This window comes from Dermacentor albipictus, chromosome 3 (genome assembly GCF_038994185.2).
Source record: "Dermacentor albipictus isolate Rhodes 1998 colony chromosome 3, USDA_Dalb.pri_finalv2, whole genome shotgun sequence".
Classification (NCBI taxonomy): domain Eukaryota; kingdom Metazoa; phylum Arthropoda; class Arachnida; order Ixodida; family Ixodidae; genus Dermacentor; species Dermacentor albipictus.
In genome coordinates, this window is record NC_091823.1 from 167,402,728 (window position 1) to 167,418,401 (window position 15,674).

At 49.8% G+C, this 15,674-nt stretch overlaps 2 protein-coding genes across 6 annotated transcripts in view; one reads left to right on the top strand and one right to left on the bottom strand.

Annotated features, from left to right (window-relative positions):
* LOC135896300 (2-Hydroxyacid oxidase 1-like) overlaps nt 1-11,951 on the bottom strand; it is a 129,804-nt gene extending 117,853 nt beyond the window's left edge. The window contains exon 1 of the mRNA XM_065424656.2: nt 11,870-11,951. The gene's annotated coding sequence lies outside the window, so the exon portion shown is untranslated. The remainder of the gene's footprint in view (nt 1-11,869) is intronic.
* A 3,173-nt stretch (nt 11,952-15,124) lies between these two features.
* LOC135896302 (probable splicing factor, arginine/serine-rich 3) overlaps nt 15,125-15,674 on the top strand; it is a 36,681-nt gene continuing 36,131 nt past the window's right edge. For 2 of the 5 annotated variants that reach the window (XM_065424664.2, XM_065424662.2), the window contains exon 1: nt 15,128-15,359. In XM_065424664.2, coding sequence (XP_065280736.1) covers nt 15,245-15,359 — 115 coding nt within the window. In that variant the 5' untranslated portion in view covers nt 15,128-15,244. Of the gene's footprint in view, nt 15,360-15,674 lie in introns of all 5 variants that reach the window. The other 3 variants (XM_065424661.2, XM_065424660.2, XM_065424663.2) reach the window with 3 other exon arrangements.

Consider the following 15,674-nt stretch of genomic DNA (forward strand, 5'->3'; position numbering starts at 1 on the left):
TAATTGCCGTTCTTCTGCCGGTGATGAGGACTTCTGGGGCACCTGTCGCAGCAGGATGTTCTCGACGAAAAATTTCGCTACTTCGTCTGCGTTGCCTTTCTGCAGAGCTTTAGTTTCAGTGAAGCTGATGAGGTAATCCGTCGCCATGATGATCTTCTATTTCCGGATGTTGACGCCGGAAACGGTCCCAACAAATCCATTCCGATCTGCTGAAAAGGTCGGCAAGGAGGCTTGATCAGCTGTAGTAATCCCGCTAGCCGTGTCGGTGGTGTCTTGCGTCGCTCACAGTCTTGACCTGTCCTAACGTTACGGGCTACGCTGGCGGTCAGGCGCAGCCAGTAATACCTTTCCTGTATCCTCGACAGCGTCCGGGAGACTCCGAGGTGCCCAGCGGTCGGATCGTCATGTAGGGCGTGCAGTACTTTTGGACGTAGCGCTGACAGAATAAGAAAATGGTTAGTGCGGACTGGTGAGAAGTTCTTCATCATGAGTACGTTGTTTCGAAGCGTGAACGAAGGCAATCCGTGCCTAAATGACCTAGGGATAACGTCGGTATTCCGTTCTAAATACTCGACGGGGCCTTCTAGCTCCGGGACTGCTCGTTGCTTTTCAACGAAGTCTGCGCCCTTATTATTCCAAAGAGCGCGTCATCATCATCGTCGTCTTGCGACGGCTGGTCAATGGGGGCGCGTGATAGGCAATCGGCATCAGAGTGTTTTCGTCCGGACTGGTAGATTACAGTGATGTCATATTCTTCTAGCCTGAGGCTCCACCGTGCTAGCCATCCTGATGGGTCCTTTAAATTAGCTAGCCAACACAACGCATGATGGTCCCTGATGACTTTGAGTGGCCTGCCATATAGCTAAGGGCGGAATTTCGCTGTATCCCGAATGATGGCGAGGGATTCCTTTTCGGTCAAAGAATAATTACCTTCCGCTTTTGACAGCGACCGGCTAGCGTAAGCTATCACCCATTCAAGTCCGTCTTTTCTCTGGACTAGGACGGCACCAAGGCCTAGGCTGCTGGCGTCACTGTTGTTTCCTGTATCGGCGTCCTCGTCGCAGTGCACAAGTACCGGCGGCGACTGCATGCGTCTTTTGAGTTCCTCAAATGCATCGGCCTGGGGCGTTTCCCACTTGAACTCGCCATCACATTTGACTAGATGTGTCAGCGGCTTAGCGATGCGTAAAAAGTCCTTGACAACGCGCCTGTAGTAGGCACACATGCCAAGGAATCTACGCACTGCTTTCTTGTGTATGGGCTGCGGGAACTTTGCGATTGCAGCTGTCTTCTGTGGGTCAGGGTGGACTCCAGGAACAGAAGCTCATCGTAAGCGAAGCAGCAATTTTTCGGCTTCAGAGTGAGCCCTGATGACTTGATGGCCTCTAATACTGTCGCAAGCCGCCTAAGCTGATCGTCGAAATTTCCGGTAAGTACGACGACGTCATCCAAGTAAACAAGACAGGTCTGCCATTTCAACCCTGCTAACACCGTGTCCATGACACGCTGGAACGTTGCAGGCGCCGAGCACAGTCCTAACGGCATGACTTTGAACTCGTAGAGGCCGTCGGGCGTGATAAAGGCGGTCTTTTCGCGATCTCTTTCGTCGACTTCTATTTGCCAGTAGCCAGACTTGATGTTCATCGACGAGAAGTATTTAGCGTTGCAGAGCCGATCCAATGCGTCGTCTATTCGTGGGAGGGGGTATACGTCCCTCTTCGTGATCTTGTTCAGTCGACGATGATCGACGCAGAAACGTAAGGTTCCGTCCTTTTTAGTCCGAAAGCGGCAAATCGATCCAAAGACTGGCCCACCAGTACGAAGGTTCCGAAGGGCAGCTCCTGAAAGAAGTCCGAGAAAAACGCTACGGGAAAGACCAAATCGAAGGTTACAAAGGAGATTTTCTCGGTGAGGAAAACCCGAAAATGGACTGACCCCATCACGAGAGAGGAGGTCACCGAAGCCATGAGAGCGGCCACCAAGAATACAGCGGCGGGAGCGGACAAGATTCGAAACTCGCTCGTAAGAAACCTAAGCGACGAGGCAGTCGATCAGCTGACGTCGTACCTCAACACGCTCTGGCAAGAGGGGAAGGTACCGACGGAATGGAAACACGCCGTCGTGGTCATGATACCCAAGCCGGGTAAGAAACTACGAATCGAGAATCTCAGGCCGATCTTGCTTGCGTCGTGCCTGGGAAAAGTGTATGAGAGAATAGTCACCAGAAGAATCCAGTAGCACCTGGAGAACGGGAGGTGGTACCCTGACAGCATGTATGGCTTCAGGGCCAACCTATCAACGCAGGACGTCCTCCTACAACTCAAAGGGGAGGTACTCGACACAATGCCTGAGGGGGGTGAAAACGTTGTGATGGCGCTCAGCATCAAAGGCGCCTTCGACAACGTCAGCCACGCGGCCATAATGGAGGGCCTCAACAACACCAACTGCGGAAGGAAAGTACACGACTACGTCAAGGACTTCCTAAGCGACAGAACGGCAATGGTAGGGCTGGGGAAGTTGAGAAGCGACACCTTCTCCAAACCGTGTAAAGGCACACCCCAAGGCTCCGTAATATCGCCCATGCTATTTAATCCGGCGATGATCGGCCTGGCAAAACGACTCGGCGAGATCCAGGGCATCCAACACGCGATGTACGCGGACGACGTCACGGTTTGGGTCACGCAAGGTTCACTGGGAGAAAAACAAGTGAAGCTACAAGAGGCTGCGCGTTGTGTCGAAAAGTACACCAGAGAGAGCTAGGGGACTGGTATATATGCTCCACAGAAAAATCCGAACTACTGAGAGTAGGTAGACACCCCACCGAAGCAACACTGGAAGTAACGCTTGACGGTCAAAACATCCCGGAAAAGAATATGATCAGAATCCTGGGCATGTGGCTACAGGGCAGCTGAAAATGCAGCGACACCATCAGCCTGCTGAGCAAAGTGACGGAGCAGGTGGGCCGGATGATCAACAGGGTCTCCCAAAAAAGATACGGCATGAAAGAGGAAGACACACTCAAACTCGTCGGCAGCCTGGTCGTCAGCCGAGTCATGTACTCGCTACCGTACCACGCAATGACCAAAGAAGAGAGGGAACATGGTGGACACGATACTCAGGAAAGCATACAAGACGGCTCTCCATCTGCCAAAAAACACGTCAAACGAAAAACTGCTGCAACTGGGCATCAGCAACACTTTCAGCGAACTGGCGGAAGTTCTGCTCGAAACGCAAAAAGCCAGACTCAAAAGCACCCCTGCAGGGAGAGCGCTCCTGACTAGGCTGGGACGGGACACGAGTGGACACGTAGATAGATACGCAGACGTGCCCGACTGCTTAAGAAAAACACTAAGCGTTAGGCCAGTACCTAAGAACATGGACCCCAACCTCCACGAGAGCAGAAGGCAGGCGCGAGCCGAATTTGTGGAAAAGACACTAGCGCTACTAGACAACACGGTATACACGGATGCTGCCACGTACCCGCGAGAAGGGAAGCGCACGGCCACGGCGGCGGTGGTGGATGGCGACGGGAATCTGATCACATGTGCGACGGTAAAGGCAGCCGACACAGCGGAGGCCGAAGAAATTGCCGTGGCGCTGGCGGCAGTAGAAGGATATAGGACAGGCAGGCCTCTAAACATCTTAACAGACTCGAAGGAAGCGTGCAGAAATTACGCGAGGGACAGGATTAGCACAGCCACCTTCAGAATTCTTGGCGGAGCCAACTTCGCCGAGAGGAACGTTACGCACAAGTTAATCTGGATTCCGGCCCACGCAGGCATAGAGGGTAATGAAAGGGCAGACAGCCTAGCTCGAGAGACCACGTTCCGAGCAGAGTAGTCGCACGCCCCGGAGTATCACCCACACGCTTGTGAAGGAGGATACATAGATATCTTAAACTTATACAGAGGGACGAGAGCCAAATATCCCCCACCGCACAAAGCTCTAACGCAGGAGGAAGCAACGAGTTGGCGCAGATTGCAGACAAACTCCTTCCCAAATTTATACATCATAAACAAAATGTACCCAACACAATACAGAGACACCTGCCCATGGTGCGGGGCCACACCCACACTATATCATGTCACATGGGAATGTAAACCAAATCAATCATTCCACCAACACAATAACCCGAGTGCGGAGCAATGGGAGAGTCGGCTTACCAGCTGCGAGCTCACGGCCCAAAGGGCCTTAGTGCAGCACGCTATCGAGCTAGCTAGGCTCAGTGGAGCCCTGGAATAGGGGCCCACCCTTGCCGGAAGAGACCCCAAGTCGCCGGCGCCCAAGACGACGACCGAGACCTCGAGACGCTAAATCCTTGAAGGAACTAAATAAAGTTTTTCTCACTCTCTCTCTTCACCAAGACTACCGGACATGCCCATGGGCTTTTCGACGGCTGGATGATGTCGTCGCGCAGCATTTCGTCGACTCGTTGCCTAATAGAATAGCTTCACGTTCTCGCGTCGAAACGAAGTAAGGACTCTGGCGGAGTGGTCGAGCGCACTTTTCGGTTATTATGCGATGCTTTGTGACTAGTGATCGTCGAATCCTCGATGACGTCGAAAAGCAGTCTTTGTATCGTCGGAGAATACTTTTGAGCTGTTGCTGTGTACTCATGAGGAGACTTGGATTTATATCGAAGTCTGGTTCGGGAACTATGGTCGTCTGGGCAGATGCGGCAGAATCCGAGAGGACAAACGCATTGTTGGTTTCCACAATCTCCTCGGTGTATGCGATTGTCGTGCCCTTGATGATGTGCTTGAACTAGTGGCTGAAGTTGGTTAACATCACTTCCGCTTTCCCTTCGTGTAGTCGAGCGATCCCTATTGCGGCGCGAATTTCCCGGTCGAGCAGTAGACGTAGGTCGCCCTCGATGACACCTTCTACGTCAGCGGATGTTTCGGTGCCAACGGAAATAACAATTCTGGAGCGCGGCGGGATGCTCACTTGATATTCGAGCACACTCAAGGCGTGGTGACTACGAGAGCTCTCCGGCGGTATCGCTTGACGTTCCGACAGCGTTATCGACTTCGACTTCAGGTTGATGATTGCGCCGTGTTGGTTCAGGAAGTCCATGCCGAGAATGACGTGTAGTGAACACTGTTGGGGGATAACGAAGGTGGCAGGGTAAGTCCAGTCACGAACGTTAATTCTTGCCATGCAGATTCCAGTCGGCATAATGAGGTGTCCTCCAGCGGTCCGAATTTGAGGGCCTTCCCATGCAGTCTTAACTTTCTTCAACTGGGCGGCGACGTGTCCATTCATGACGGAGTAATCAGCTGCTTTGTCCACTAAGGCGGTGACTGCGTGGCCGTCGAGAAGCTCGTCAAGGTCGGTTGTTTGTTCTCTTGCGTTACAGTTAGGTCTTGGCGTGGGATCACGGCTGCGTCGCGTTGACCTGTGGCTAATACGTGGCATCATCAGGTCGTCTTTCATCGGCGTATTCTTTGCTTCCAGACATCGTCGGGACGGCGGCGTGTCCTTATGTCGTCGATGTAGTCTCCTCGGCGTCTTCGTCGGCGGCGGAGGATCTTCGTCAGTTCGACTAACCGTAACCGCACCTCCATCGTTTGCTGCTTTTAGTTTTCCGGATATGGGCTGGCACAGCGGCCCCGGGCTGGGCCAGTGTATTGACGGCGCTGTGGCGACAGATGCGGCCTGGTGATGGCGATATCGCGTAGACGTTCACCTTGCTGCGGGCGCGGAACGTTGACGGCGAACCCCCGTAATCCCATTTCGCGGTATGGGCATCGGCGGTAGACGTGTTCGGCTTCCCCGCGGTGATAGCAGAGCGGGCGGTGGTTCGGGGCGCGCCAAATGCCCTTCTTCCTCACGGCGCATTTCTAGAGTTTTCTCAATCGTCGTTGCCTCTGTCAAGAACTCAGCTACGGTCTTCGGTGGGGTGCGTATCAGTCCGGCGAAAAGTTCTTGCTTTACGCTTCGCATCAAGAAACGCACTTTTTTGTATTCGGACATTTCCGGGTCGGCGTGCTGGAAAAGACGGGTCATCTCTTCCGTGAAGATTAAATTCCGTGAAGAAGGCGACCTCATCGGCAGTTTTCACGGAGTCCTGGTATGGGCCGGACGCGTGTTGAGCGTAATACCTATATATAAGATGCGTCGATTGAGGTAAAACACACAACTTCGCTGCTCGTCCTTATTCACAGAGTGGAAGGGCTGATGAACCTTTACAACGAAGCTGTAATTGGCTAGCCCATTCGTCCGTCCGTCTGTGGGTCGCCTGTACTACGAAAATCCTCCGGCGCAACCTCATGCGGATACGCTAAAGGAAAGAGAGAGAGGCGCGCGATTAGCCAAGACCACCTAAATGGCACAAAGCATGTTTACTCCGATCCATGACGTCACGCTACCTGGCCCGACATTCCTATTGACAAAACTGGCGTGATGAAAGCGGAGACGTCAAAATCACTGTTGCCTACTCGAGAGCAACCCATTAGATTCTGTGGCAGTCGGACCAGAAAACATGACGTCATGGATCGGAATGAAAAGGCCTTGTGCTATCTATAAGTGTGTTGGATTAGCTGCGACAGTAGCGACGTCCTTGATCTCCGTCGCAGCCGAGCGTGCCCGCAGCGGTTTCTCTCCGGCTCCGAAATGGGCAGGCCACGCGTCATACGTGCTCCTGAGGGTCAGGCAGCTTTCGAGGTCGTATACGCCATGCCGCTGCCGCAGCCCGGACACAAGAACAGGCTCGTGCAACTGAGCGCAAGCAGCAACTGCGTACCGAAGATCCGGCAGCCTATCACGCCGTCGTTTAATGAACCGTCGGGATTAACCCAGTGATAAACACCGGGGCTGCACGTTTCAGCTTCGCTGGGCACGGAGGGCTTGGGCGGTGATTTTCAAAGTCAAGCTCTCTTTGGCTCTTGCTTCGACTTTCCCACTGCTGCTGCTGCTGTGGCTGCTGCTGTCGCGCACACCGCGTGAGGGGTGGTTCAGATGACAGGCGTGGGTAGGAGAGGAAAGGCGACGGGAGAAACTCATTTTCACTTCACCGCGTCGAATGTGCACAATGCCCTCTGGAGCTCCCTGGCCGTCGCCACATTAGCCGCTTGACAGCTGTAATTATCCGTGACTCCCCCCAGAAGCAATGGAGAAACTACAGCGCTTCCCTTTCTACTAACGTGTGAGGCCAGAGAGGACGCAGATAGAACTGTAGAGAGGAGAAGAGGCAGTTCCCATACAAGAGAGGGGGGCGGTGACATGAGAAGGCAAGGAAACAACACTACTATGCGACAGCGGTTGCGGGGAAGCAGGATAAGCTTAAGTTCAAGGTACGGTGCAGTACGTTGCTGCTATTTCTGAAAAATAAACGCCATGAAAATATGTCGCTTTCCCCTTGCTTTCCCGTCTCGCAAGGGCAGTTTTCACTGTGAATGCGACGTCAGCTGACGTGGAACACGTGTTTTCTACGGCATCCTTGATGACAGCAAATCGAAATCGGCTCTCAAGCACCTCTTTCAAGCACCTCACGTTTGTGAAGCTCGACAGATACTTAGGTAGAAGGCAATTGTTTTACCTCACTATCTTTTTTTGTTTGTTCTTAGAACTAACCGTTGAAGCAGCCGTCATTTACACTTCGACTTTTCAAAACTAAATGGCGAAGCATCCATTTAGTTCATGACATTTTGTTGCAAAGTTTCGATAAATAAAACCAAAATAAAGCTTATTGCGCCTTGCACTGCATGCGACCTTTATTGCTGCATTTAAATATCACGATGACACCTAAGCAAAAGCACGTTATGTCGTCATTTTAGCATTAACTCATTTAAGCTTAAATAAAATTAAAACATTACGAGCCGTTAAAACATGCTGACCATGCAAATACTATAAGCGGGAGAACTGCATGCCCCTATGGGAATAAGCAGGATGGTTGGACTGCACGAGATATGTCTCCATGATACAATCCGTAGACCTTGGTAACGTGTATTGCGTATTTTTGCGGTTTTTGGCGCGTTTGATGACATTAGCGTGATGGTGCGTTCATCGGTAACTCGATAAAACTACCAAGATGCCTTTCCTACGTTGAGAAATTACAGGAATGGCATTTAACTGCCCGGCCATGCCCGGAGTGCGAATGGGCTGTTTTTTTTTTTTCATTCCGAGGAATTGATAGGAATGGAATTGCGGCAAGTTCTAATTCACCGGAACGGAATAGGGGCGCCCATTCCGCTACACTGCTACGAACCAATTAGGACAAGTAAGTGAAACTCAGCGTAATGATAGAGTCGACTTGGCGGTCAATTTCAGTATGATTTTTTCCAAGATACCTACATTAGATTGGGAGATACGGAGCATTCGCGAGAAACTGGAAACGAACATTTTTTCGTGCTGAAGCGGCGCGTAGACGAATAGACGTCCACCACCGCCGGAGGGCACGTATATACAGCTTCGCTGTAAAATGTGTCCATGGCCAAGAGCAGTGTGGAATGGGGAAAAAATACGTCCAACTGTTTCCGCGTGATGTTATCAGTCGCTACGGTCACTCTGAATTTTTTCATCTTATCGTCCATGTTATGATGCATGACCTTCATGGCCATTTATAAAACACGGTGTGGCGGCGCCCCTTCGCTCCCATTGGAGGAGGGTCGAAAAGTACAATAAAACGCTACAGTGTACCCGCCGATCGTCGACTTCATCGTCAACCTTTGCTTTCGATGCTTTCGTCGGCGGTTACGTAATTTCGACGTCAGGAGATTTGAATGAAAACAGACCGGTCGCAGGATGCGCTGTCAGAAGCGAATGAACTGGCACGAAAGCTGGAAGTCGAACTTCTTTCCCTAACGCATCCTCAGTTCATCTTAGGAGAAAGGCGGATGCTGTTTGCGGTTGAAGAACACGATGAACCTGTAGGCTCATCGGTGTTTCAACTTGGGAGGGTTCTTAACCGATGAGTCCGAGGAAAGTGATTTCAATGGGTCGAACTTTGCGACGACCTCAGAGCTCTTTCTGGAACCCTTAAACAATGTCCTCCCGCAACGGAAGTATATACTTGAGCACCTTTCGCAATATGACTTTGCTCCCAATGTTGCCGTCGCAATCCGCATTTTTTAACTTTACCATTCACACTCGCATATAGAGAAAGAAGCTACGCACAGTTGAAATTCATCGAACACCTCCAGTTCACGAAGTTGCAAGATATATGAGTAGGCCTTGCAATGATGTCAATAGAAGAAGAGATTCTAGTTGAGATAGACTTGCCTGAGACCTTGAAAGACTTTATTTCTGTAAAAGCCCGCAAAGTTCAGTTTCCTCGACCATCTTGTTGGTTCTTCCTAAACTCAAACGTACACTGTATCTATCTATCTATCTATCTATCTATATATATATATATATATATATATATATATATATATATATATATATATATATATATATATATATATATATATATATATACACACACAGTGAAGTAGACGCGCGTATGAAGCGGTTTATTGACGTTTCGGCCGGGGTCCGGCCTTCATCCATATATATATATATGGGGGGGGGGGGGGGTACGCCAAGCTGCGAATTCCTTGTCACGTATACCTGACGCTTGCAAATGTATTTACTTGTTTGCGTAAGCCCCTATTCTACGATAATATTACAATCATTTCGCTTCAATACCACGCAGCGTTTCGTCCTTTGATGTTGATGTCTCCCATTTATTGTGTTGTGTATACCCAGTTTCGTTTGTCCTTCATGTTTTTTCAATATTCTACTTTGCCAACCGCTTGTAGAGCTCGCACTGCGTGGTTCTAACAGCTGTAAGACATTTATCCTCAGTGGAAATTGCACTCACTTTTTTTTTAATCTTTAATTGCTCCTTTTCGGTGGCTAACTGTACACGGAGTAGTAAAGATGACCCCCAGAAGCCTGCGACTAGTCTTTCAAAGCGAAGCTTTCTTTGCGAACTATCCCGGACTGTCCTGACCGTGGCTGCTGTGCGGGTGTCTTATCGAATAGCTCACACTTCAAAAAAAAAGATATGTGCCCTATGCTGAGATCGAACATTTACCCCTCCCCCCCTCCTCCTTGCAGGAGCCCGATGCTCTAACCATAGGCCACAATCGCATTTTTTTTTTCATTACCACATTCAGCAATACAAACACAGCAAAAAGTACATTGGGGCACCAGCCTCTATGAACCGGATTTGCGAGACCCAGCGAGGTAATGTTCGCCTCCATGTCGGTGAGCGACAACTTCAAGTTGTTGTGCATGTCGCGAAGTCACAATACAGTAGGCGAGACTGTGACGCTGATTGCAAGGGGTTAATTGTTTATTAATATATAATAGGCAAGCGATAGAATGTAAACTATTTACACCGACGTCACTCTACGAGTCAAAAGTTACAATCATGTTACAATTTTGGTCGTCTTTCTCTAAGCCGAATCTCCACCTAATCGTCTTCCAATGGTCCTGCACGTACCTAAACGTACCCACAACATGCCCCTCGCCCCATCGTTCCTCCAATCGCATTGTGCACACAACGGTGCTCTAGGGTGACGTACAGTACGTGGCACTATCCGAAGTTCCAATGCGTCAAGGCCATTGCCACACATCCTTCGCAGTGCAACGAGCCTCTTGTCCCACAACCTCGCAAGACATACTTCCCCAAAGAAACCACTTCCCGGAAATTGTTGACACCCTCGACTTCCTCGACTACATCCAGGGGGGGGGGGGGGGGCGGGAGGGGGGGTGACAGAAGACCTATGGGCCCCGGGTGCCAGACGACCTAGCTACGTCACTGCTCCACACTGCACTGGTTCGTCAAATTTTGCAGAGCGATCGCATTTTGCCGTCGACTTCGTATAGTATAACACTTGGAACCAGTTAATTGCCAGGTTTTAAGGAGAAAAGTGCAAATTTGCCTGCGTTTATGAGGATGCGAGCTGCAGCCGCGACGGCGCCAGCATAAACTTGTATTACCGCCTTTCGTCATATGCAGAAAGCAGCGTTTCAGGAGTGGACAACGCGCAGTAGCCCTCCCTGAAACGCTGCTTTCTGCAGACGACGGCAGGTGGCGACACAACTTTATGCTTGCGCCGTCGCACAAGCAGTTCGCATCTTGATCAGCGCAGGCAAATTTGCACTTTTTTTCTCAGAAACCAGGCAATTGACTATGCCAAGTGTTATACTGTACGAAGTCGACGCCAAAACGCGATCGTTCTGCAAAATTTGACCAAGACCAGCGCAAGACCTTCTCTTTTTCGAAGAGGCGTAGCGAAATATTCGGGACCCTGTCCTGCTCGATCATTTCTAACTTCCAACAAATGAAACAGCGAGTCCCCAAAGGCCAGAATCGCCTAACGTGCCAATGCCAACAAGCTCTTTGCATGGGATGATCGCAACGTGGTGATAATGACGATGATTTCCATGTTATGGCTAAGCAGCAGGCGGTAAGTAAATTATCAAATGAAAAAACACAGAACAAATGTAAGAGTTATTGTCACATTCCGTACCACGGGTGCGCGAGTCTCGAGAGCGCATGCACGCTCGCCAGTTTACTTCGGTGACGCAGCAATAAAATGTGCGCTTCACCAAAACTTGGCTTCACGTAAATGTGCGTTGCATCTGCGTAATGTCGTTTCCATTGCAATTACCACTAATGTTTCAGAAAGCAACGCGTGTATTTTTCAATATAATACACAGGTGCCAGAGTGGATAGGGGCGCATTAGTTAATTGACTTTGCCTGGGGCAACAAAATACCTTTAAGCATGCACCCCTGGGTTGCATTGGGCTTGGGTTATCTTAGACTTCGCGATGACCGTGACTGTTCGGAGCGTTCTTTGCTCCCAGCCGTCTCGGAAGCCTCGAATTTTACGCACGCATCTGGGACGCGTGTCCCGACCTGAGAGACCGTACCTGAGATGCAGCCGCGTGCCGCCGCGCCCTACGTTGTGGATTGCAGGGGCGCTATTCTGGACATTCCGCCATTTTCTTCGATGCGTGACGTAGGCGCGACGCAAACAAAATGGCGCTGGTGGCCCGGTTTTGCTTACATAACGTGACGCCAACTTGACGTTTCGCCTAAGAAACTGAAATGAAGGCACTCAATGTAGCGTTATCGGTAAGGCAAAACAGTTTTCCTCCGCAGTAAAAATAAAGCAGCTATCTCAAAGCGTATGATTATTCTGTCGAAAACGGCTCTCGCTTCCGTCGTCTGCTGCGTACAAGCCGTCGTCTGCTTCAGTAGCTCGGATGCGTGTCCCTGGAAAATGGAATGAGTCATCGCATGTTGGAGCCAACGCGCTTGTTTTCTTTCTTGAGACAACATACGCGACCTACCAGTGCTGATGCGCGCACGTTCTAGGCCACGTTATCGCTATTTCGTGAAACGCAAGTGACTCAGCCCGACTCGGCTGGATGAGAAACGGCCGAATATCACCGATAGCGTTGCGCGCGCCAGAGATATCCACTAGAGCGACGCAAGCGCCGGCGCTGCCATCTCTTGTTCATTTCGCTGGTTACTCACACCGCAGGAGGAAACTTCAAGGCGCCGCCTTGCGTACATTTCTTTTTATAAATTAGAAAGAGGCCGTTGTCATAACTTTTGATTGTGCGAAAAGGCATTAATCTCGATTACAATACAAATGCAGCAGTGAAAAGTGGACAACATTGCTGAAAGTTTGCTATATTCAACCAATATTATTTCGTATAAACGCGTTCTTTTAAAAAACGATGGCCCAAAACACAAATGCCAGCACCACCCGAGAGCGATGCAAATACAATGAGCACGCGTTATGAACAAAAGATTTTCGTGGTGCCAAACGACGGGGAAAATGTGGCGATACGCATTCCTCTTGGCTGCCATTGCATATGGCTGCCCATTAGCATAATTCGCGCGGCTCGCCGCAGCAAAAATTATGGCGGAAAATCTCAGCAATGGCGACCCTGCGCAACGTCACGCATCGTCAAAATGACGTTTACGAAACAGCCCTTCCTGTGACGCTCCCTACGAGATATTCCTTCAGCCAATCAGCAAGCTGGCATGGCGCATATCTTGAATCGCCACCACATATTCGCGCAATTGCAGATGCATTGCACTGGCTTTTGCACGCTACCGCTCACATTCTTTTTGAAGCGCTAACATCACCATATATCTGCCAAGGAGCAAAAAAATGTATTAGTCCATAAAATTTGCAGCTCCACGTCACGTTTCGTCATCTTGATGAAAACGCAAAATGACATTTCGCAAAACTTCCGCTTCCCGGCACAAATTTCAAAACACGTGACCTCTCGACAGCCAATCAGAGAGTAAACATGGCGGATAATGGCGGCCGTGCAGCCGCCATGCGTGTCCAGAATAGAGCCCCAGTTTGGGTTTGGGGTGTGGCAGCACGGGCAAGGGGGATTTGGAACGGGGTGGATAAATGGATGGATGGATGTTATGAGCGTCCCCTTTGGAACGGGGCGGTGGGTTGCGCCACCAAGCTCTTGCTACTATACTGTCTAATATCCTACCTAGGTTAAACAATGAAAAAAGAAAAAAAAACCACTATGAACCACTACGCCCAAATTTTCTGATCCCCTATTGCTAACTGTGCTTTTGTACGTCTCCGTCTTTTGTCGTTTCCCTACTTTTCTTCCACCAATCCTCCAGTCGCCTCTTACTAATGTCTATTGCGGACATGTTTGCTTTACCACTGCTCCCTCTGACCCCAAGGGCTTCAAGGAGGCCAGTGGTGCCTAAATCGACCGCTGGGTAGACGTCTTCACATTCTAATAAAACATGCTCCGTAGTTTCCCTAGCTTTAGCACAGCAAGCACATGCTTCTTCTTCCTTCTTATATCTCGCTTTATAGGTGCGTGTTCTAAGGCATCCTGATCTCGCTTCGAAAAGTAATGAGCTTCCCTTTGAGTTATCATAAATGGTTTCTTTCATGATTTCGTTTTTTCCTCTTAAGTAGTTACTCATGGCAGGTTTCTTTTCCATTGCCGCCACCAGTGAGATTAATTCAGCTTCTCTGACTTTCCGCTTGACCTTTGTTGTTGTGTTGTGCACCCTACAGGCCGCATACTTGCTGGTAAGCTTCCTAGTTCTTTTCCTCCACTGTGAATCAATGTTTTTCCTGTACAGATACCTAAACACTCTCCCAGCCCATTTACTTTCTTCCATATTCCTCAGCCATTCTTCATACTCAATTTTACTGCAAGCTTCCCTCACTTCAAAACTAGTCCAGCCCATATCACCCTGCACAGCTTCATTTGTAGTCTTCCCGTGAGCGCCCAATGCGAGGCGACCCACTGACCTTTGGTTCCCGTCGAGTCCTGATTGTACCCCTGATTTATAGCTAACAACCGCATTTCCAAAAGTCCTGGAACCATTACACCTTTCCACATACCTCGGAGGACCTCGTACCTATTGTATCCCCATAGCGCTCTGTGCTTCATTATGGCTGCATTTCTCTTCCCCTTTACTGTTATGGTTTTTTCCTGTGTTTCCATATATCCATTGCCTTCGTTTATCCATATACCAAGGTATTTATATTCTGTTACCCGAGGTATTTCTTGGCCCTGTATCTCCACTGTCTGTTCACTGTTTTCATTGAATACCATTACACCTGATTTTTTAACACTAAACTTCAAACATAAATCGTTGCCTTCCTGTCCACAGATATTAGCCAGACGTTGCAAATCACTTTGCTTGTTAGCTAGCAACACAATGTCATCTGCATAAAATAAACCTGGGAGTTGCTGCTCTATTACTGTACCCGCCTGTTTGTATGAGAGATTGAACCCGATATTACTTCCTTCTAGCGACCTCTCCATCCTCACCATGTACATCATAAACAACAGCGGGGATAAAGGGCACCCCTGCCTCAGTCCCTTGTTGATATGAACTTTATCCTCGCTCCTCATCCCTTCCCATTCAACGCAAACGGTATTTTCTAGGTAAATCTCTCTCAAAAGCTGTATACAATCGTTACCTAAGCCTTCCCCTTCCAGGATATCCCACAAAATGTTGCGGTCCACGTTGTCATGGGCTCCTGTAATGTCTAAAAAGGCCACATACAACGGTCTGCTTTCTGCTTTTGATATTTCGATACACTGAGTAAGAACAAACAACGGCGGCACGGGCGGCACGCGCGCCAGAGGGGCGATAGTGGCGACTGGCGGCGGCGGACAGTGGCAACGGCACAGTAGAATTTGTGGCGGCATCGGGTTGATCGGGTGCGGGGTGTTGTTGTAAGCGTGTACTGCGTTTCGTTAGGAACCCGGGCACAAAGCTGTTCAAAAATGTCTGGTCGCGGACAGTTGTTCATCGGCCGCTTGCCGTTGGACACCAGAGAAAGGGACGTGGAGCAGGTATTTGAACGGTACGGTCGTCTTCTTCGGTGCGACGTCAAGTACGGTGAGTAGCGCGACCGCTTCTTAAGCCTTGCGCGTGTTCGAGCGGCCGGTCTCGCGCTGTACCGCCAGCGTTCGCTTACTAATTGATCTCGTGGAGATGCATTTACATAGTATGAATATTCTCGTCTTCTAAGCGCTAGGAAACGGCGTTTTTTTATTTCTTTATTATTTCGAGACATATTGCATTGCCGGCGCCGGAGTTAGCTTCTCTACCGGAACAAAGCTTCGCACTCCAAGATGGCTGCTCAAGCAGAATGTTCAACTGCGTTGCCTGGCCGTGTTTAATTGTTCTGAAGCTTGGTTTGTGTCCGTATTT